Source organism: Aspergillus aculeatus (genome assembly GCF_001890905.1).
Source record: "Aspergillus aculeatus ATCC 16872 unplaced genomic scaffold ASPACscaffold_13, whole genome shotgun sequence".
Lineage (NCBI taxonomy): Eukaryota > Fungi > Ascomycota > Eurotiomycetes > Eurotiales > Aspergillaceae > Aspergillus > Aspergillus aculeatus.
In genome coordinates, this window is record NW_017962988.1 from 666,716 (window position 1) to 687,658 (window position 20,943).

The following is a 20,943-nucleotide window of genomic DNA, read 5'->3' on the forward strand; positions in this document are numbered from 1 at the left end:
TATCGAGTACTATGTTAAATCCAAGTCTAGCTAACGATATTTACTCTTTTACCAAAGATCAAATTTAAACAAAGCAAATCACGCAGAGGTCGAAGCAGAAGAACTACCCGCGACGGTTTTCTCGGCCAAAGTCCTCAAAGGCTGGGACCTCAGAAATTTAAACGAGGAGACCTCCGCGCCCATTTTCCGATTCACCCAGTTCTTGATCTGAGCGGGATGCGCCAATGCGCCAGTTGTGCTCCTTTGCTTGAACGAGTCCCTGTAAATGGTGGGTTCCAGGCTCTCTAGACTACACTGTAGCACAGTACATCTTATGTGGAGGCCGGGGCAGTAAGAGCACTGTCTGGCTAATCAGAGGCAGGAGACTGTAAAAATGCTTGTACTACTGTCAGTGATTTGTTAGAATAAGTATACGGAATACCTCGCCTAGTATTCCTATCTTAAGATCGCTAAAACTAATGGAAATGATGATTTTGATTTCGCTCACTAGTACTTATACTACTACTGCCTGTATCCACTGACAATCACAAGTAAAGATAGCGAGTACTGGTATGATGGCACATTGACCCATTACCCACAACTCTACTAAGCTCACGCAAAGGGATTCTCATAGCAGCTCTGTTCTACCCAGTACCGAGTCACCACTTTTCCAAACAGCCTGTAGTCTCTCCTTCAGCTTGATTTCTGGACGTTAATCTCTGGTGTGGCTTGCCAATTCGGGTCTGACTCGTTGATCACTGTGCCTTAAGACTATGATGACGCACTTAACAAGGGGGTTTGTGTTATAGCACGCTTCTGCTTCAAAGCATACGGGGAAGTATCGAGATGTGGGAAGCTCGAACAAGTAGGTGCTGACAATTCTTAGAAGTCTCTGCATAAAGACAAGGGCTTTGGAATGCTGCACGGTCGCCATGGCTCTTTCTAGGTCCGAAGATCATCCAGCATGCATCACCATCAGTCTAGCCGAATTGCGTCACAAAAGCGACGATCATGCGCGCTTACCGCGCAAACATATTCTCGATAAAGCGAATTTGCCACGATGCCAAGTTTGGGAAGTGAGACTGGCATCTGTGCAATATATAACTTTCGACTTTCTTTCGCTTCAAACCGCCGCTCTATTTCGACCATTGACCCGTAAAACAACCGCAGACAGCATGGGATCCAACGATCTCGCACCGAGACTCCTAGCTCAGCTGGTAGACCAGCAAGCAAAAAGTCAACCCGACCGCTTGTATTGTGTTCACCCAACCTCCCAAGATGCCGAGTGCGAATGGCGCCCGATCACGTACCAGCACTTGTCGTGTGCCGTGGACCGTGTAGCCTGGTGGATCGAGGAGAAGCTCCAGGGGAAAGAGAAACAGGTCCTTGCGTACATCGGGACAAATGATCTGCGATACTGTGCTTTTGCGCTCGCATGCATGAAAACAGGTCATGTCGTAAGAAACACTTCTGCTTGCATCGTGTTCTTTGCGTGGTCGACTCTCTTTTGTTTTCACGGCGAGCTAAGGTTCCGTTACTGACGGCGATACATACCAGGCACTACTGCTTTCCACGCGTAACTCGCAGCCTGCTTTCCACCATCTGATCTCAGAGACACGTTGTTCGGTGCTCGTGGATGGAAGCGAACGAGCTCAATTACAGAAGATCATCGAGGAGGTTGATGAAAGTTGCTCAGATCTTGGACTTGAGCGATGGCGGATGGCACCATTTTGGGACATTTTCGCATCTTCTCCTGTCCCAGAATATCCTCACCTAGAAAGCTACACTGACATTGAAGACCGTCCAACTTCGATAGTCCATAGCTCCGGGACCACGGGGATGCCCAAGCCCATCACGCTGACACACGGGTATCTGGCAACCATAGACCAGATGCAGACCCTCCCTGTGCCTCCAGGTCGGGAGCCCGCCATGGGCGCTCTACGGAACATGGGCAAGATGCGATTTCTTCACGGGCCTATGTTTCATATCATGGGCCTGCTCTGTCTAGCTGAGTGTATCTTCTATGAAACTCCTTTCCTGCTGGCTCCCGATCGACCTCTCACCCCTGAACTGTTCTCCCGCATCATGTCCGCCCCCGTTCCACCTCGATGGGGTCTATTCAGCCCCTTCCTCCTGCAAGATCTCTGGTCCTCTGAACAAGGGCGACTGGCCTTGCTGCAACTGCAAGAAATGAATTTTGGTGGGGCGCCTCTCGCCAGCGCGATCGGAGATGCGATCTCTACTCAGCTCCGGCTGCAGACACTAATGGGCAGTAGCGAGACTGGTTACACGGCGACGCTTCTCTGCGAAGATCCCGCAGACTGGGACTTTTTTGAATGGAATCCATCCTTCGACCATCGCATGGAGGAAGCCGGTGAGGGTCTGTGGCAGCTGGTGCTCCCTCGCCCTTCTTCCCGCCGATATCACGGCGTCTTCCACAGCTTCCCGCATCTGACCGAGTATCACACCGGAGATCTCTTCGAACCTCACTCTTCCAAGCCCAATCTTTGGCGGGCCAAGGGGCGAGCAGACGATGTCATTGTGCTTAGCAACGGTGAGAAGCTGAATCCCGTGGACGCCGAACGCCATTTGGAAACCCACCCTCTTGTCCATCGGGCGGCCATCTTCGGTCAGGAGCGGTTTCAGGTGGCCTTGTTAGTAGAGTCTGAGTGGGACAGCCTGCCGGAATCCTGGACCCAGGAGTCGCTCCTACGTGACCTGGCACCCATTCTCGACGAAGCCAATGGCTTGTTGCCGGCTCATGGACAGGTCCACCGCACCCACATTGCACTTGCATCGCCCGATCGACCTTTTGCACTGGCACCGAAGGGCGTACTGCGCCGGCGAGAAACCAGCCAACTTTACAAGGATGTGATTGATGCTCTGTATAACCCTGCACCAGAGCCTGGCAGCACTGTAGAAGATCTGGACGCGCTGCCAGACTCAAATCGTGAAGAGTTCCAGTTGTGGGTGCAACGCCTGGTGGCGAAGATATCAGGGGTCAGTGCCGTGGATCCGAGCACCGACATCGTCAACCTGGGCATCGACTCCCTGCAGGTCGTTCGTCTTGCCCAGGGACTACAGGACGCTTCCAATCGGATCCGAGCGCCCCATCCGCCAGCATTCTCCTGGACCAGCGCCGCCGTTTATGAACATGCGACCGTGCGACGACTGGCCGAAGCGCTGTATAAACAAAAGGGCCAGGGCTCTGGATTGGATATTGCGGAGGGCCAGACACCCTCGTCTGTCAACTGGCCGCGCGACCATACGCTGACCCGCGCGGTCTGGCAGCAGGCACAAGATTTGCAGCTCCGTGGGAAGACCGTGCTGCTGACTGGATCCACAGGCGAGCTTGGCAGCTACCTCCTACATGAACTGCTACAGGACCCGACCGTCATGCGGATCTATTGCCTTAATCGCTCCGCGGATGCTCAAGCACGACAGCTGGTCCAGCTCCAAGAGAAGAGGCTCGCAGACGGCTGGCTCCAGGAAACCTCCCGCGTACATTTCTGGCAGGCCGACCTGAGCCAGGAGAGTCTCGGTCTGACATCGGATGCATACCACCACTTGCGCGAGCGGGTCGACGTGGTCGTGCACAATGCGTGGATGGTGAACTTCAATCTGCCCCTTTCGAGCTTTGAGACCCAGTTGGAGGGGACACGGCGCCTGCTGTCCTTGATCGAGGGCTCGACCCGCCAGGCGGCCCTTCATTTTGTTTCGTCGATTGCCGCCGTCAGTGATTGCAGGTCGGATGCGCCGGTCACCGCCAGCCATATTACCGAAACGCTGCATGACCCGTCCTTAGTCCTCCATCAAGGTTATGCGGAGTCGAAGTTTGCGGCCGAGGTATTTTGTGACCTGTTCGCACAGGAGCGCCCGAACACGATCGCCATTCATCGAGTAGGTCAATTGGCAGGCCCTTCGCATGCAAAGGCGGGCATGTGGACTTCCCGCGACTGGTTTCCTGCTCTTATCCGGACCTCCCACACCTTGGGAGAGCTGCCTGACAGCCTAGGGTCAATTCCCGTGGATTGGGTTCCAATTGTGAGTTAGCTGTGGGTAGAATACCTTGACCGGAAAAGACTGACAAGGCATGGTGTCTAGGATATCGCTGCTCGAAGCATTACCCAGATCACCCTCGCGCGATGTGGCGTCGACTCATTGTGTTCGCCCCCGGCACGCCGTGCAGAGGTCTATCATATCGTCAACCCGCATACCAGCCCCTGGGAGCCACTGGCGCGGGTGGCGAGTCGTGCCTGTGGTGCTCAGATCATCCCCCTCAGAGACTGGATCCAGAGCCTGGAACGACGGCTGTCGGACCCGAACCTGGAGCAGACCACCTTGCAAGACTTGCCTGCGGCATCACTTATAGACTTCTTCGCCGTGCTAGCCAGATCCCAGGGCTGGGTACGACCTCCTGCGGATACAAGCAATGCGCAGAAGTTCAGTGCCGCCTTGCGCGGGCTGGGACCGGTAGATGCTTCTTTGATGGAAGTGTGGCTGCGACAGTGGAAGGGTTGGATACCGGGGCTGCGTATCTAGAAATTGGCCTTTTCATTTCGCCTCTTTGGGAATGAAAGTGCGTTCATGCGAGGTTGGTAATCTAGGAAGCAGTATGTCTTGCCGTCGAATTCGTCAGGTATACAATCTGTGCTTTTCCCAGTGTGTTCAGTGGGGTTCTCGATATCTTCGACCTTTTATGTAGCATATTGATTGCCTCAGGCCGCAATCATGCCTGAGCTGCTGCAGTCGGTGTTTCGAATGAAGGACAAAGCGGGAGATAAAGAAACGTGAAGGAACGAAAAGGACAATAGAAGAGACTACAGTATCTGCTATAGTGCCGCTGGTGGGGGTGTGGAGCTCAGGCTTCAGTCTCGTTCTTGCTCAGATCGGTTGAGGATGATTATGTTACCCACGTGCAGATGTTGACTATGTTTGGGGGCGAAGCCGTGCCCTAAGGAGAAGGATTTACGAGGACTAGCATTCCGCCTCCGAAGGATTTGAAAGATCGCAGCGAACGGTGGGGAACAAGCTCCCATCCAATGATCAGCGCGTATCGAAGATAAAACACGGCAAGGTTGCTGGCAGACGATCGCGGAAACGCTTTCCATCCTCGATCAGATTTTTTCCTAGCCGAAACTGCAATAGGAAATCCGAAGCACTTTCTTTCAAGGAGACCTGCCAAGAGCAGTCCTGAGGCACATCTGAAAGGTGAGAACCCGGGGTAGAATTTAGCCCATGTAAAGCCGTGGTAGCCACCTCGTGGAGATGTGGCTTGGGGCTTGTTGGAGAGTAATTGGACGCCTTTGGTGATCAGCCAAAGTCCCGTATGGTGAATGATATCTAGATATTTACACAAACAAAGAAGTATGCACAGGAGGCATAGCCAGAGATGTACTCCAGTAGGGAGTCTCTTTAGATCCTATGTTGGCACCACAGACAATCTTTTCATCTGCGTTCAAATCAAGAACCCGGTTTGGAATGGATCATCAGGATCTAACCGCACCTGACGCTCGCCTGTAATCCACGCTCTGCCCCGTATCGTCGGTAGCACCGCATCAATATCCCCGACTTTCTGCACCCCGCGTATGATACCAACGAATTCGGTCTCGATGATACTGCGGAAGGTCACTTCCCCCCCAACTTGTACCTGTCCCCGTGCGTGGAGCACTGCCAGACGCGAGGAGCTTCCCGTCCCGCAGGGACTCCGATCTAGCCTCCCCGGCGTCACAATGACCGTATGCCTCACCGAAAGCCCACCATCCCGCTCAACAAGCGGCTCACTGATGATCACATTATTGATGCCCCGGATAGCCGGGTTCGCAGGGTGCGTGGGCATACATTGCGCCAGCACCGCCGCCTTCAGCTGCTGACCCAACTCGACTAGCCGGTCTTTCTCGGCCGTCCGAACCTGTACAGTTCCCATATCCTTCGCCTGGGCGATCACGTACCACTGGCCCCCGTATGCAATATCCACCCGAACACTTCCTATGTCCGGAATCGAGACTTCCATGTCGAGCGCGTACACAAACGCAGGCACATTGTCGAAGGAGACGGACTTGCACCGGCCCTCGTAGCACTCAGCCGTGGCCGTAACCAGCCCGGCCGCTGTGTCGAGCTTCACCTCAGTTGTGGGTTCTTGCATCGGGATCATCCCGGTCTCAAGAAGGACGGTGGTGGTGCAGATGGTGTTCGACCCGGACATGGGGACCCAGTCGCCCGGGGCCATGATCAGGAAGCCGGCGTCGGCGGGCGGGTCGCACGGTGGGAGGACTAGGTTCACGCTCATCTCGAGGCGACCCCGGGGCTCGTGGAGGATCAGCCGGCGCAGGTCGTCGTGCTCGGCCATGAAGCGCACGAGTTTGGCGTGCATCGTTGGCGCGGGAAGGTCGAGCACCCCGCCGACGATCACGTCGCCGACTTCGCCTTCGCAGTGGCAGCATACCAGGGAGATGTTGCGGCGCGATCGCATTCTTCTTTCCCTAGGCGGTCGTGCTTCGCGCTGCAAATTGCTAAGAACAGGGCTATAGTTGGGGTAGGTATGGTCGAAATCGGCTGCTGGGCCAAATTAGAGATTTGGCATAGCAAACCTTTCTTATCAAAAAACATTGGCGGAACAACTTGCCTATCTCTTTGATAGCAAGCTTTAGGGCGAGTTAATTAGGTTCTGTGACATTTCCGAGGGGTTCCGGAAGCCCTTTCCTAACCTGTTTGCTACGCAGGGCGCTTTGGCCACGGATCCGGAAGATCACCAATTCTGAGCATTGTTAAGTGTCAGATGCATAAGAGCCTGTGGGTTTATCTTTCAGTTGAGCTGATAGTGCGGTGCGATAGGCAGGACCTGTGAATGGGTAATATCTTGCCAAATCATTCCGTCGATGTTGCTACCCTGCTACGAACCTGCGGTCTAGACATGGTTTGTACTTAGCCCACTATCCAGAAATCCTCACGATACTTGAATTACAGTAACACATAATACCTGCAGAAAGCGCCCATGCACACAGAATTATGGGACTGATCTGAGGACCCATGAAAAGGCGGGGGAATTGGCGGGGATGACGGCCCTGACTGAGACTGAGACTGGCGTGACAGCCCGATTTTGGCAAGTGGTTCCGGCTGACTTTCAGCCTATCGATCTCTATACCTATACAGAAGGCAGCTCCAGTTGTTGGCTATGTAAATACTTCAACCGTAAACCATTTCTCCTGGGGATCCTCAATGCAAAGTTTAGTCGTTCAATCACAGTCATCCACCAAGATGCAACACGTGGGCATTATCGGCTCGGGTATCATCGGCCTTCTGTCGGCTCTGGCCCTCACCGATGCCGGCTACCAAGTGACCATCGTGGCCCGCGATCTACCGGGCGATGAAACTCAAGACTGGGCCAGTCCTTGGTGAGCTTTTCTCTCTCCCCCCCAAAACGCTCATGTCTTCATACTGAACTCCACTGCTAAACTACGACACAACAGGGCCGGCGTCTCGATCTTCCCCCACCCCGATGCAGGCGGCGAGTCCCTCCAGACCGAGAACTTCAAATACTTCTGGGCACTAGCACATCGCGATCCAACGAGCGGTGTTCAAGTAAGCCGGCGACCGTGCATATCCTGCTCGTGTCATGAGCTTCCCACTAACCCATCCCCTGTGATATTTCCAGGTCATAAAAGCAACGGAACACTATGACGACCGCGACGACGATTCCACCATCTGGTACAAGACAGTCGTACCGCGCTACCGTCTGATTCCAAAGGAAAAGCTGCCCGATGGAGTGAAGCTCGGATTCACATATACCTCCATGACGATCAACCCCGCATACCTCCTTCCATGGATCCAAAAGCAGCTGCAGGCTCGTGGGGTGACCTTCATCCGGAAGACGCTGAGCTCGATCGAAGAAGCCAAGAAGCTCACCGGAGCGAAGATCATTGTCCACGCCTCCGGGCTAGGCGCATACACTCTCGCCGGCGACAAGAATGTGGAGGCAATCCGCGGACAGACCATGTTCGTCAAGACGGACTTTGTCGACCAGCTGATGATGCATCAGGGCTCGCATTACACCTATGTTATCCCGCGGATGTTCACGAATGGTGCGATCATCGGAGGCGTGAGCCAGCCCGGCAATTTGGATCGTAACGTGGATACAGATCTACGCGCGGATATTCTTCAGCGGGTGAATACGATGACGAATGGCGGTCTGTTGTCGGTCGATCTGGACAAGGATGTTCAAGAGGATATCGTCGCCTTCCGACCGGGGAGGAAGGGGGGTTATCGGCTGGAAGCTGAGGGGGATGTCGTACATGCCTACGGGTTTGCCGGGCTGGGTTATATCTTTAGTTACGGTGTGGCGTTGAAGGTTCGGGAGCTGGTTGACTCGATTGTGCGGCAGGATGAGGTTCCAAGGAGTCGTCTTTGATATGCTTTTGTGGGCCTGCTGTACCTGCCTGACGAAAAGGGGGATGACTACTTGAAACACATGATGCATAATTTTCACGGGAAGGAGGAGCCATAAGAGCTCTCGATAAGTCCGACGGCATATCTAGGTTGAACATAGTTCTCGTTCCCAAAGATGATTGGGCAAGTAAACGTAAAGTAGGGGAGCACTTGCCCTATCAGGCTTCTGCCTAGCTCTTGATAGATATGGTGGCAAATCTGCTTTGCCTGCAATCAAGACTTGTCTACTCGATAACCTCCAGGTGATATGCATCTCGATAAGGAACAGAGTTTGGGAACAGACATGTAACTGGTTATCCACGCCGCATGGGGGTGATTCCTAGCCCCACCCCTCGGTGTAAAGATGCAATGAGGGCGTGCAGCACTTATCATGCTCTTATTCTCCGGAAGGAGTTTCCATATTCTCTACTTTATCTGCTTCCCCGCATCCCCATATCTAACAGGTGGGCCACACTAAGCGCAATCAGGCAATAACTGGGGATGGGCGTCAGGTCTAGATAATTAGTGCACCCGTAGATATATCGGAATGCCCCTTGTCCGGATTTCATCTCTATGTCTTCTACACCCTTTACCAAAGCTATGTCTACCATGAAGAAACAAGAAGCCTCTGAACCTGACCGGGACAGCATTGCCCGTGCGCAATCACAGATTGATGAAGCATCCAGCGAGCCGATTCAAGATGATGCTGTATTCGGTGAGATCCGTGAAGGGGATACCAACTATCGGAATGTGAGATCTCTAAGGATTTCTCCAAGAATCATCCCGTCAAACTGACAAAGCCTAGGTGAGCTGGTTGGGAACAACAGCTCTCATGATTAAAACTCAAATCGGCCTGGGAGTTCTTTCGATGCCTAAAGTCTTCGATATCCTTGGAATAGTGCCCGGAATAATCCTTCTTCTAACAATCGCCGGGATGACATCTTGGTCGAACTGGATGGTGGGTGTTTTTAAACTACGCCACCCCAGTGTCTATGGGATTGACGACGTGGGAAAAATGCTGTTTGGACGCTTTGGCTATGAACTACTCGGTGCAGCATACACTTTGTGTGAGAGATCACTTTTCTAGATGATTTTGACTCGGGATCTAACCTCTTGCTAGACTGGATCTTTGTTGGTGGTTCGGCTCTGTTGAGCATCTCGATTTCCCTGAACGCGCTCTCTGACCACGGGACGTGCACTGCAGCCTTCGTAGCGGTCGCTGCAGTTATTGGGTTGATGTTCTCTAGTATTCAAACACTTGGTCGTATTAGCTGGTTGGCCTGGGTAGGTGCTGCATGCATCATTACTGCAGGTATGGTGAGCTGAGTCCCACCACATATCCATCTAAAACTAAACAATCGCCAGTCTCTATCCTCACGATCGCCGTTGGAATCCAAGGTCATGCTCCGATGACAGGCGGCGTGATCCCAGAGCCAGATTACAAGCTCTCTGGCAATCCGACCTTTGTCGAGGCCATGACCGCTCTCTCCACCATCTCATTAACCTACGCGGGAACCCCAGCCTTCTTCAACATCGTCTCGGAGATGCGTGACCCGCGACACTTCACTCGAGCCCTAACCATCTGTCAAGTCACTGTCACGGTCATTTACATTGTAGTCGGAACAGTCGTGTACTATTACTGCGGATCGCATGTGGCATCACCCGCTCTAGGTTCTGCAGGAATCCTGATCAAGAAGATTAGCTACGGGTTTGCTCTCCCGGGGCTGGCTGTCTCCGCCACTCTGATGCTTCATGTGAGTCCACACCGTGCTGATCCCGATCCTTTCACCATGCCTCGCCTTAACTAACAAACATTACACAAGTTGCCCGCTAAACACATCTTCATCCGCATTCTTCGAGGCACCAAACACCTGACTGGCCAGACTCGGACTCACTGGATCGTCTGGCTCGGGTCTACCTTTACGGTGACCTCGGTCGCATATATCGTCGCAAGCAGCATCCCGGTGTTTAGCGATCTGGTATCACTTGTGGGGGCTCTTCTCGCCACGTCGTTATGCTTCCAACCGATGGGATGTATGTGGCTGTATGACAACTGGGGACCGGGCCGGCAGAAGAAGTCTCTGCGGTGGTGCTTGATGGTTGCCTGGTGTATCTTTGTCATCCTGACAGGCTTCTTCTTGACCATCGGGGGCACATATAGCTCCATAGTGAGTATCATCTCGTCTTACGAGAAGACCGGGGGATCCTCTGCCTGGTCTTGCGCCAATAATGATAACTAAGGAACCCTGGTCACCGTTGAATATGTGTATTTGTGTAAGTAAGCGGGAAACGGAAAGACAGTGACTGTCTCTTGCACCTAGTTCCAGTGAGACAATCGAGTGAAGCTTTTTGAAAGTTGTTGTGCATACATTCAACCCTTGAAGTAGAGATTCTAGTATTGGGGCTACTATCCCCAAACCCAGTAGATGTCTTTCTCATTGCTCTCGACTGGAGCCGAAAGCTCTCCTGTAGGCTTTTTCTCTTTAGAAAATGGGTTTGCCTTCATAAACCGTTCGAGTCCTCAGCTGCAGATGTCAACACAATCTTTGCGATCGGAGGCTCCGGTCGGGTGCCTACGAAGTACTGTGCACATATGACGCTTCAAACCAAGCTCCGTCTGGATATAAGTATAACAATCGAAATAGGGAGAGTTCACAGATTCGGAAGGACATCCTTATCAGATGATATGTTCAGATCTACCCCAGTTTTCAGGGCTGACGCCCAACCTGCCGAATTCGGAGTTCCGCGGAACCACCTGCCAATTCAGGCGATCAACTGGAGGGGCAGCGTGGAAACATCCTCCATCGATGGATTCGTCGCCAGAAACTCTAGGTACTTAAGTGAGTACCAGTCCAAGCTTGTGTTTAATGGCATCTCAATCAGAAACCCATTGCTCTGAATCCTCAATTGTGCGGAGTCTAGATCAAAGACATCCACCACCCCACTCAACATCACCACAATCAAGAACACAATGGCCGACCTCCACGGGATCATGGTGGCCCTGATCACCCCCTTCACCGACGACCAGACGGCTATCGACGCCCCGCGCCTCCAGGCCCTGATCGACCGCCTCATCAAAGCCGGCGTGCACGGCCTCGTTCCCGGCGGCAGCACCGGCGAATTCACCGCCATGACCATTGCAGAACGCAAACAACTCACCGAGCTCGTCGTCAAGTACACCGACGGCCGCGTGCCCGTCATCGCCGGCACGGGGGCCCTCACCACCCGGGAGACACTGGAGCTCTCCCTGCACGCCGCCGAGGCCGGCGCCTCAGCGCTGATGGTGGTACCCCCCTTCTACGACGCAGTCACCCTAACCGAACTCAAGACCCTGATGGCCGAGATCACACAAGCGACGCAGCTGCCCATCGTCTACTACAACATCCCCTCCGCCACGGGGCTGAAACTGACGCCCGCGGAGCTGGCGAGTCTGTCGGAGGTGGGCGTGCGCTACCTCAAGGATACGTCGGGCGACGCCCCCGCCCTGACGGAGATGCTGTTCGGGCTGTCGGATCAGATCACCGCGTTCAACGGCTGGGACACGCTGACCTTCTACGGGTTGGCAGCGGGCGCGCGCGGCGGGGTCTGGGGTGCGGCCAACATCATCCCCGAGCTGGCGGTCGAGCTGTGGGAGGCGGTCGCCGTGCGCGGCGATCTGGCCCGGGGCCGCGAGCTGTGGGCCAAGGCCTGGCCCATCTGCAAGTTCCTCGAGTCCCATAACTATGCCGCCGCCGTCAAGACGGGGCTGGAGTTGACGGGGACCGCCACCGGTGGCGTGCGGAGGCCGTTTCACATGCTGGGGACGGAGGCGCAGGAGGAGTTTAAGGTGTTGATTCAGGGTGCTGGGGTGAAGACTGTTTAGCTTTTTTGTGGAATATAGATATGTGCGCGGGTTGTGCGCAGACGTTAAACCAATGTTCAATGATTGATGCTCTTGATGCTTGATTGTAGCAGGTACAGAACACCAGTAAGCTCAGAGTCCAGACGAGGCCAAAGCTGGTTTGGATCTCGTCATTTTTAGTAGATTTCTTCAAGTCATAGTATGCGAGAGGTATTCTGTCTTCAGGCCGAAGTGCACTGCAGAGGCAGTGATCCTACCGGACGAGGTGGTCTGCGACTGAGGGTCTCTCCCTCCTAACGTCAGAATAAAAGCGATACGCTGTGTGATCGCCATGGGACAAAAAATGAAGATCAACTCATCGGAGGCCCCAACGGATAGTATATTACAACGTGCGTCGCATCAAGCTAATACCACAGGTGGATCTCGATCGCTGCATGAAGTTCCGGTGCCGAACGGCCGTACACTGCAAGCTCCGGTGGGACAGACAGTCGATGAGAGATCATGCCTCGTAGGGCTGAATTTTCTCCTATAGCTAGGCCAGTGGATACCCGATCTCTGATATCGAGTGAGGGTTATATGGGGTTAAAGAACAGCGGGACTCAATCCCGCAGATCACCTCGAATGACCTTATCACAAAACCAACAGACAAGTCTCGGGTCTTAGCGGCGGCGCTAGAAAGAATGTACATACAGTGCAGACGTAGCTAAAAATTAGCCTGGAGCCTTGATCTTGCCGTGCTTGCCGTGATAACCGGTGCCCTAGTCAGGCACCCCTGTCAATGAATTCAACTCCAGACAATTAGCTATATGCCGAAAATCACAATCTAACGACTTGAAACTCTTATGACCATAGTAAAGAGGGAAAGTTATGACCCACGAGGGCAGAGAGGAGAAGGATACTCAAGAATGCCATTCAGTAGTGGGGATCGCGCGACCGTCACAAGTTCTCCGCGCACTGACCCGATTTTCGCCCCGGTCGCCGCCTGCATACTTACTTGGACAGCGACCCACCCGCTGGTGTTGTCTTTTCCATCCTTGTTCTAGACCTCGGTTTTGCCCCGTTCGAGAGGAGAGGGGTTAGCCTGTTCTACTGATTGGGTTATTTTCAAGGGCTGGTACGTGCGAATGGTGTTTGCTTTCCGGGTACCGTGCTCTCGGGAATGAGGGGAACAGTTAGGTCAGTGGCGCTGACGCAGCGCTACTTTGCGGGCTGTCTATTGTTTGCTTGGAGGTATAGTGGACGTTGCGGGCTGGGATCCTCGAGCTCGACACGTAAGCGTGCCAGGATCGTCCGCTGTCGACTGAGCATGGAGTCTTGGTAGTGTTCTGATGACGGCAGCGAGGCACCGTGTCTATTCAGGGGTGGGGGAAATGCGGAAGGCGCTCCGGTATTGGCGTTGAATCCATTCAATGTAGTGCACTACATGACTCCGGGGTCTTGAATATAGGGACAAATTCAAGGGAGACTGTGCTGGGTAAGACAACTCGGTTGCAGAGGCGATCGAACATATGGATGAATCTTGATTCTAACTCTTATCAAACGGAAGTGGCATGACAGACATGCGATTTTCGAACAGAGCCAGAGATTTTTGAGGGCCCTCGGTGATTCATTGCATGACGAACATTGAAATATGTATTGTACTGTGGAGAGACCCTTGATGTAGGGCAGGTTTCCTGATCCCAGATGAGAAAGTAGGACAGGAAGAGCAGGTCAATGAGCGTGCCAAGCCTCGCACATCAGAGAAGGTCAGCATAATAGTGACTGTAGATATTATATCATTGGGTAGAATTTAATCTCCTACTTTTGGGGTCCTGGTTTTCTGACTAGCGACGCATTAACTTGACCCGGTCGGATTGAGAATGAATTCAGCCGTGCTAGGAAGTGTATGCTGTGAGATGGTCGCAGAGATCAGACTAGCACCATGTATTCTGCTACCAGGGGCAATATTACTCGAGACATACTTGTCCTAGTTCCTTCTCTTCAGTATTTGGAGGTATTGCCTTCCATGAGTAAATCACTTGTAACTCTTACTGCGATCATATTGAAGTTGTGTTCAGCAAAGTCCAAGAATAGAGCTTTGAAATTGTGTGCCTCGGAAAGGTCTTATTGAAGCATAAAATCAGTGTATTGAAATCACGTAAAATGTCTGAAATGGCTAAACATTACCTCGCCACGCAGAATAGTGGTCCAATGCACAGTGGCAGGGCGTGTTATCTTTCAAGTGCTGACTTGCATCGAAATCCTTCCCAAACAATTTCCTGTCCAGCAAACGGAACCTTCATGCTTGAGTCTAACTCCCTGCATAATCAGGCTGAAGGATTTATAAATCCCGCGTGCAGGGGGAATTGGGCCAAGATGAAACCGAAAAGCAGGTTTAACTTGCTGTCACAAGGTAGATGCGGGAAGAAGTGGAGCGGATTGACTCCCAAGGTTGCCGCTCAGGTTAGCCCGATTGTGAATACCTCATCTCCTTCCATGTCACTTCGTCACCTCGTGGTTTGTGATGATACACCGCTATTTGACACTGGTGAAGCGGAAGCGGAAGGGAGAGACGCAAGGGGGGAGGGAGGTCAGCTGGCAAGAATACGGAAAAGGCGGATAGGGTGAGGGGTCGTGAGGAGAAGGGCAAATATGAGGTCAGCTTGAATGGCAGCTTGTTCACTGATGACAGTCTTCGCTAAAGAGTGAGATGACGGGCCTTCGAAGTGAGTTCCTGATGTGGAGGAGAGTACATACTAGGTCCGTGCCACTCGTCGGACTTAGGGCTCGGTGATGTGCGGAGATGACTGCTATTCTTGGACCGGGATTATGCATGCGGTGGCTGAAGGACGTCGCAGTGGATGGTTAGAAATTCCCGAGAACGAGTATTTCCGTCCAGTGTTTTGAGTCCTCCAGCCAACAGTGGCTGCGATATTAAAAGCATCTGATATCATGCGGGGCAAGCAGGCAGCATTCCTCCTGGTTAATCCGGGGGCCGCGACTGAGATGCCGAGCTCCCGGATTGGAGAACCGAACAGCCACGACTGGGTCTGGCAAATAGGCCTTTAGCCTTTTTGGTCGCGGCTCCATGCAGCTGCATAAATGGGACTGGATCATCTGCACCGGGAAAATCAAGCATTGGACAAGAATTCCCCGCACGCGGGAGGGGGAGATGTGCACTACATACACACCTCAATTCTGTCAGTAGGTTTATTATGGTATCCGTCAGAGTTACAATCCTGGCTACGCGGCACTCAACGAGCTCCACCACAAACTGTTTTCTTCTCTTACTGGACATCGTACGTGTGTTGCAGATTTACAACACGTAGACATACCGTGCTTGCGTGGAAATTTCACCCAACAAGGTCCCCTTGGCTCCACCATTGTGCCGAAGAAGTCAACTCTTAAACGGCTAGCCCTTATGAGCCCCTCCCTACCTTCATCTCCTGCCTTGCTCACCTAACGATCAAAAACAAACCACCTTTTCTGAGGACTCATGGTTACCAGTATCTCCACTTGGTAAGCAGCGGTGCGCCCAGCCAGCGGGCTGCGCAATGGTTGCAGCCCTAGCCCTTCCCAACATGTCTCCGCTTCGTGAGGGGTATGCAAACGATCGAGCAGCGACTATACATGGTTCAACGTCATCTGAACCAGCTGCAGCGTGAGGGGAAGGATTGCTGCGGGCCTGTGGTCCCGAAGATTGACCCCAAAATGGGGCCAGGGGTATATATAAGAAGCTGCAGGACGCGTTGCAGGGCTCCTTTCCGTTCAAACAACCATCTTCATCTTCTCAATTCCCTCTTCTCGAGTTCTCACGCGCAGAGACATGATGAAGTCTGCATTGTTACTTTCTCTTCCTCTCGCGACGCTGTTCTCCTCGCGAATCCAAGGCGCCCCAACGAGCAACCCCCCACTGCGAGGATCGGAAGACCTACTGGGGTATTCCTCGTCGAACACGCTCTCCGATCAGACGACGGAAGCCATCACGTACACGCCGGTGGATGGTCAAAATGACGACGCCGATCTCGGCGTGTACCTCGATTTTGAGGATTCGGATAGTCCGCAGCCGATCCGGGGGAATAAGGGCGCGACGGATCCAGGTCCAAGTCAGGCTTCCTCCTTTTATGCGAATGAGAGACAGCGGTTTTAATGTGATGGCACACTTCTGCAGGAAACACCTACTACGATCGCATCAACAGTGACAAATTGGCGCCCCCTGGCACGGATGAAGGACAGACAATCAATGCGCAATGGCCCATGGGTGAGTGTTCTCCTTTGTCTGGTTAAGGTTCGCCACTGACGGGTTAAGCAGGACTCAGTCACAACCGGTAAGTCAGCCCGTTGCAAGTACCGAAGCAATACTAAGTAGATAGGCTCGGAATGAATGAATCTGGATGGGCGCGACAGGAGAATACTGTGGTGATGCCAGGAGCTACGAAAATGGCCGGAGTGGATATGCGTCTGGAGGCAGGGGCGTATCGTGAACTGCACTGGCATGTTGCGGGCGAGTGGTCATTGGTTTTGAACGGATCATGTCGGATCGAGGTGGGCTTTGTTCTGCACTCGCTGGTTGCGATTTACCTGATACTCTCACTAACATTACACAGGCTGTGAACGAAAATGGACAGACCTTTGTCGATGACGTAACAGCCGGTGATGTCTGGTTTTTCCCTCCGTACGTCCCTATTTTTGCGACATGAGCTTGATAAGCTGGGCGCCCAATCAGTGACTGACCCAAAATGTGCGAAAAGTGGAATCCCGCACTCGATCCAGGCCCTGGACTCCGGGGTAGAGTTTCTACTGGTCTTCGATGACGGTGCCTTTTCCGAGGACAACACATTCCTCGCCACCGAAGTGTTTGCCCACCAGCCTGTAGGTTTGACCCAATTATCAGCTACTTATTGACTACAGCCACTTATGCTCATTTCCTGGTCGACAGAAATCTGTTCTAGCCAAGAACTTTGACCTCCCCGTCGCCGCCTTCGACGATATCCCCGAGGACGAACTGTACATCTTCCCCGGCACGCCCGCGCCAGCAAACATCAGCGAGCAGAATGTGACCGGCACCGCAGGCATTGTCCCTCAGAGTCAAAGTTACTCCTACCATTTCTCCGAGCAGCCCGCCCACGAGGTGGAAGGCGGATCCGTCAAGATCGTCGACCCGCTGACCTTCCCCGTCGCCGACAACTTCGCCGCTGCCGTGGTCACTGTGCATCCTGGCGGTATGCGCGAGATTCACTGGCATCCGACCAGCGACGAGTGGACGTTTTTCATCCAGGGCCAGGGTCGCGCGACCTTGTTTACCGCGCCCAGCACCGCCACTACCTTTGACTTCCGCGCTGGAGACGTGGGGTATTTCCCTCAGTCTAACAGCCATTATATCGAGAACACCGGCGATGAGGATTTGGTCTTTGTTGAGGTGTTGCAGGCGGATCAATTTTCTGGTGAGTCCTTCATTTTCTTTGCGCTCGTCAGGTTTTCCCTCGCGATGCTTTGCTAACCAGAAACCAGATGTGTCGCTCGGCCAATGGATCGGATCTACCCCCAAGCAGATCGTGGCGGACACGTTGCGATTGCCGCAGAGTGCTTTGGATCGGCTGAAGACGGAGAAGATGTATGTGGTTGCTGGGTCGAATGAAACCGATGCGTCGGCGCAGTAGGCGGGTGGTACACAGCGTGTTCTGTAAACGACTGCTCCGCTACTACAGGTTGCTTTGCAATAAGACTTCATAGATATCGTTGTATATACTTTTGAAGCCCTTGCTTTAGACTCAGTTTAGTAGTCGCACATGTATCGGGCACGCGGATTTCCACTCAAAGTGTCGACCAACTTGCATAATTAAAGGGGTCGTGTTCTCGACCCTACTTGCTCGTACTCTCAGGGACACAGAGTCCTCGAAATGGTCACTTTGGAACATTCCCTTCAGTCTGTGATTTTTCTAGGTTCTAACCAGACCTCGTGAGGGTACCACACGACCTCGTACGCGTTGACATCTAAATTCGGTGTCCGACAACATGCGCTGTAACGGACGCGTGAGTATGATCGTGATCACGTGGTTATGGGGTTGCTGAGCCAGCCTAATCAGAGTCCTTATCAATAAAGAATGGATAATTTCACTGATCCATGTGGTCTGATCTGGTTATAAGCGGTCTTTGTAGATCCAAAGTAGCTGCTTTGGGTGTAGCGCGATATCCTGTTAATATTCGATGATTTCTGTGGCTGGTTGTCGATATCTTCTCATCTGGCTTGTGTCATATATAACTTTCTCTTCTCTTCCACTCTCTCCTTGTCACCATCTTTCCTCTCTACCACTCTCATTTTCGTTCTGTTCGCCTGGAACTGTGCTATGTCTCCTTGTCTTCCTTTCTTGTATTCATTTAGTTTCGTTCTCAACATTAAGTCATACTCATCTCTACTATGATGATCTTTAGTCTTCTCCTGTGTCTCTTAGCAAGTCACGCGGTCTCGCTTAACTCGTCAGACTCTGTTTCCAATGTCACTGTTCATGAGCGCGATCGCTCTAGCATCTCGCCTCGGGATTTTACATGGGTCAAGAAGTGGGCGGCGGTCGGAGACAGCTATACTGCTGGAATCGGTAGTGGTAGACTCTGGAGTGAGCGTGCGGATGACCGCAAATGTTCTCGCTACGACCAGTCATACCCCGGTCAACTCAAGCACGTCTTCGGCCCTCAGGTGAAGCTTTTTGAGTACAAGGCCTGCAGTGGAGCTCGAACAGGACAGATCTTCGAGCAGGTCAAGAGTCTTTCCACCAATCTCGATCTCGTGGTCATCAGCGCTGGAGGCAACGATCTATGTTTGGTATGTATCTTGTCCTAGCGTACCTTAACCTTTGTAGCAGGGCAAGCAGAAACTAACATTTGAATTAGGCCGACATCATCAAAACCTGCGTATTTCTACCCGTTCAGGGCGAAGACAAATTCCAGGAGGTCCTGGACCTGGCGCAGCACAATATCGATACCATCGTGAAGCCCAACCTCCGCGAGATTATCGATATGCTGAGGTACAAGCTCAGCTACAACGGAATGATTGTCTGGGTGCTGTATGGCCAATTCTTCAACCTTGAGAATGAGGAGTGCTCTACAAAGCATGACTGGTCTTTCCTTCGTCTTGGGGTTGTTAGTGGGTTGCCGCTGACGGTTGAGCGCCGGCGCAAGTTCAATCTGCTCGTCATTAACATCAACAAGGCCATCAGAGAGACGATTCTGGGCGTCCGTGGGCATGTGTACCAGAACCCCTACATCCGGATCGCTGACTGGGACGCCTTTGTGGGCTACGGCATGAAAGGTCAATTCTGTGTCCCTGGCACGACGGGCGAGTACCCCGATCCCAGGCAGCCGTACCTGCATTTCTTCAAACCAAACACCGCAGTCGACGGACATCAAGAACTGCGCAAGAGGGAAGTGGAAGCTATGGTAGATCTGCATTTTGATGACACCCCTGGTCTGCTGGCCGGCGAACTGCACCCCATGCTGGGAATCAACACCACCAACGCCACCACCAACCTGACCGATCTTGTCCATATCGAAGCCGACCGGATTGAGCGCAGCCTGCTCCTTAACCCCCGCGACCCGTCCCCACCCAACTGCCCGGCCGACAGCGGCTCCATCAACGTCGGCCTCCCCGACGGCTGGGGCAAGTTCTTCCACCCAAACGAGTTCGGCCACAAGACCATCGCTTCCTTCGTACTCAGCGAGATCGTCGCCCAGCGCGCCGTGATCATGCAGGTCGCGAACCCGATGTGCCAGGCCACGGACAACATCTTCAAATGCTGGCAGCCGGAGGGCCGCAGGGACTACGCCTCGGCGGACCTGATGAATGCCAACTACAAGACCTTTTGCAAGGAGTTCCAGCCGCCCACCAGCTCGCACGAGCGCGAGTGGAGCTCGGAGCGCTGGTTCAACGAGCAGACACCCGACAGCACTGGTTCCGCCTGACCCTGCGCGACGGGGCGAAGTTCGACGAGCACCAGTGTCTCGAGAGCTTCGACCGGGTCATCAACTCGTGCGACGGCAACGACCCGGAGCACAACCCCCTGAACTGGAAGTTCGGCGGCCGCTGGGTGCCCGGCAACTACATCTACGAGGTCAACGTGATGAACTCGTTCAAGCGGCCCTGGCCCGTCATCCGCGCGGTCGACGGCAGCTGCCGCAGCAAGTACCGCGGGCTCTGGGAGTCGTACTGGATCCGGGGCCGCGGCTGGTCCACGGGCGGCTTCGGTCAACGCTCCTTGCTGCCCAGTGCCAAAACTTGCGTCGGGGGCGGCGTAACGGCGTGGGACTTCGAATATCTGAATGGCGCGGAGGAGAAGGATGGCATGGAGTGGGAGGCCTTCTTCCGCACTCCGGTGTTCTGTAATCCCAGGTGCTTTGGCAATAATGATGTGCAATTTGCGTCCGGGGGGTTTACTCATGGATGCTAAGGTTGAGTACTTTGTTAAGGCATGCATTTCAAGGACTGTACAAGCATGTGTATGTGCACTTCCATGCGCGTACTGTTTTACGATGTTGATCTATTCTTTTTGTCTTTGGACTGTTTCTCACTGTTAAAATAAGTTAAGAGATCTCGCGTCAAACAAATCGTATTTCTCATCTAAATCGAACTATCAAAACAGAATATCACTTGTTTCTACAATAGCTCCCAGAGTAATCTCCGAGCAAACCTTCTCCAGATTCCAAACAAACCACTCACAATTAAATCC

The 20,943-nt window shown here is 53.1% G+C and overlaps 7 protein-coding genes across 7 annotated transcripts; 6 read left to right on the forward strand and 1 right to left on the reverse strand.

The window, feature by feature from the left end:
* Positions 1-1,108: 1,108 nt before the first annotated feature.
* Positions 1,109-4,664, forward strand: ASPACDRAFT_1872929 (uncharacterized protein). Its single transcript, XM_020198012.1, has 3 exons — positions 1,109-1,436; positions 1,537-4,023; positions 4,084-4,664. The coding sequence occupies exons 1-3, from the start codon at positions 1,155-1,157 to the stop codon at positions 4,519-4,521; spliced, it is 3,207 nt and encodes a 1,068-aa protein (XP_020053953.1). The 5' UTR covers positions 1,109-1,154; the 3' UTR covers positions 4,522-4,664.
* Positions 4,665-5,437: 773 nt separating this feature from the next.
* ASPACDRAFT_62602 (proline racemase family protein) lies at positions 5,438-6,451 on the reverse strand (the record flags this gene model as incomplete). The annotated part of the gene is made up of 1 exon (XM_020203800.1): positions 5,438-6,451. The coding sequence occupies one exon, from the start codon at positions 6,449-6,451 to the stop codon at positions 5,438-5,440; it is 1,014 nt and encodes a 337-aa protein (XP_020053954.1).
* A 785-nt stretch (positions 6,452-7,236) lies between these two features.
* Positions 7,237-8,386, forward strand: ASPACDRAFT_53763 (FAD-dependent oxidoreductase; the record flags this gene model as incomplete). The annotated part of the gene is made up of 3 exons (XM_020202795.1): positions 7,237-7,373; positions 7,449-7,560; positions 7,634-8,386. 3 exons carry the CDS (start codon positions 7,237-7,239, stop codon positions 8,384-8,386), a joined length of 1,002 nt encoding a protein of 333 aa, XP_020053955.1.
* A 626-nt stretch (positions 8,387-9,012) lies between these two features.
* Positions 9,013-10,643, forward strand: ASPACDRAFT_32599 (uncharacterized protein; the record flags this gene model as incomplete). Its single annotated transcript, XM_020199891.1, has 5 exons — positions 9,013-9,188; positions 9,214-9,470; positions 9,524-9,715; positions 9,769-10,157; positions 10,227-10,643. The coding sequence occupies 5 exons, from the start codon at positions 9,013-9,015 to the stop codon at positions 10,641-10,643; spliced, it is 1,431 nt and encodes a 476-aa protein (XP_020053956.1).
* A 731-nt stretch (positions 10,644-11,374) lies between these two features.
* Positions 11,375-12,265, forward strand: ASPACDRAFT_32377 (dihydrodipicolinate synthase family protein; the record flags this gene model as incomplete). Its single annotated transcript, XM_020199875.1, has 1 exon — positions 11,375-12,265. One exon carries the CDS (start codon positions 11,375-11,377, stop codon positions 12,263-12,265), a length of 891 nt encoding a protein of 296 aa, XP_020053957.1.
* A 3,787-nt stretch (positions 12,266-16,052) lies between these two features.
* Positions 16,053-17,956, forward strand: ASPACDRAFT_62606 (putative oxalate decarboxylase; the record flags this gene model as incomplete). The annotated part of the gene is made up of 9 exons (XM_020203801.1): positions 16,053-16,323; positions 16,395-16,484; positions 16,536-16,551; positions 16,597-16,768; positions 16,831-16,898; positions 16,975-17,095; positions 17,163-17,667; positions 17,735-17,837; positions 17,932-17,956. The coding sequence occupies 9 exons, from the start codon at positions 16,053-16,055 to the stop codon at positions 17,954-17,956; spliced, it is 1,371 nt and encodes a 456-aa protein (XP_020053958.1).
* A 685-nt stretch (positions 17,957-18,641) lies between these two features.
* Positions 18,642-20,664, forward strand: ASPACDRAFT_1882247 (uncharacterized protein; the record flags this gene model as incomplete). The annotated part of the gene is made up of 4 exons (XM_020198278.1): positions 18,642-18,700; positions 18,749-19,043; positions 19,112-20,139; positions 20,226-20,664. 4 exons carry the CDS (start codon positions 18,642-18,644, stop codon positions 20,662-20,664), a joined length of 1,821 nt encoding a protein of 606 aa, XP_020053959.1.
* Between the last annotated feature and the right edge of the window lie 279 nt (positions 20,665-20,943).

Excerpts from the sequence above, each read along its gene's own strand:
- ASPACDRAFT_1872929 (XM_020198012.1), top strand. The coding sequence starts at position 1,155 with ATGGGATCCAACGATCTCGCACCGAGACTCCTAGCTCAGCTGGTAGAC. Across the intron at positions 1,437-1,536 it reads GCATGAAAACAGGTCATGTC|GCACTACTGCTTTCCACGCG; the intron begins GTAAGAAACACT and ends GATACATACCAG. Across the intron at positions 4,024-4,083 it reads CCGTGGATTGGGTTCCAATT|GATATCGCTGCTCGAAGCAT; the intron begins GTGAGTTAGCTG and ends CATGGTGTCTAG.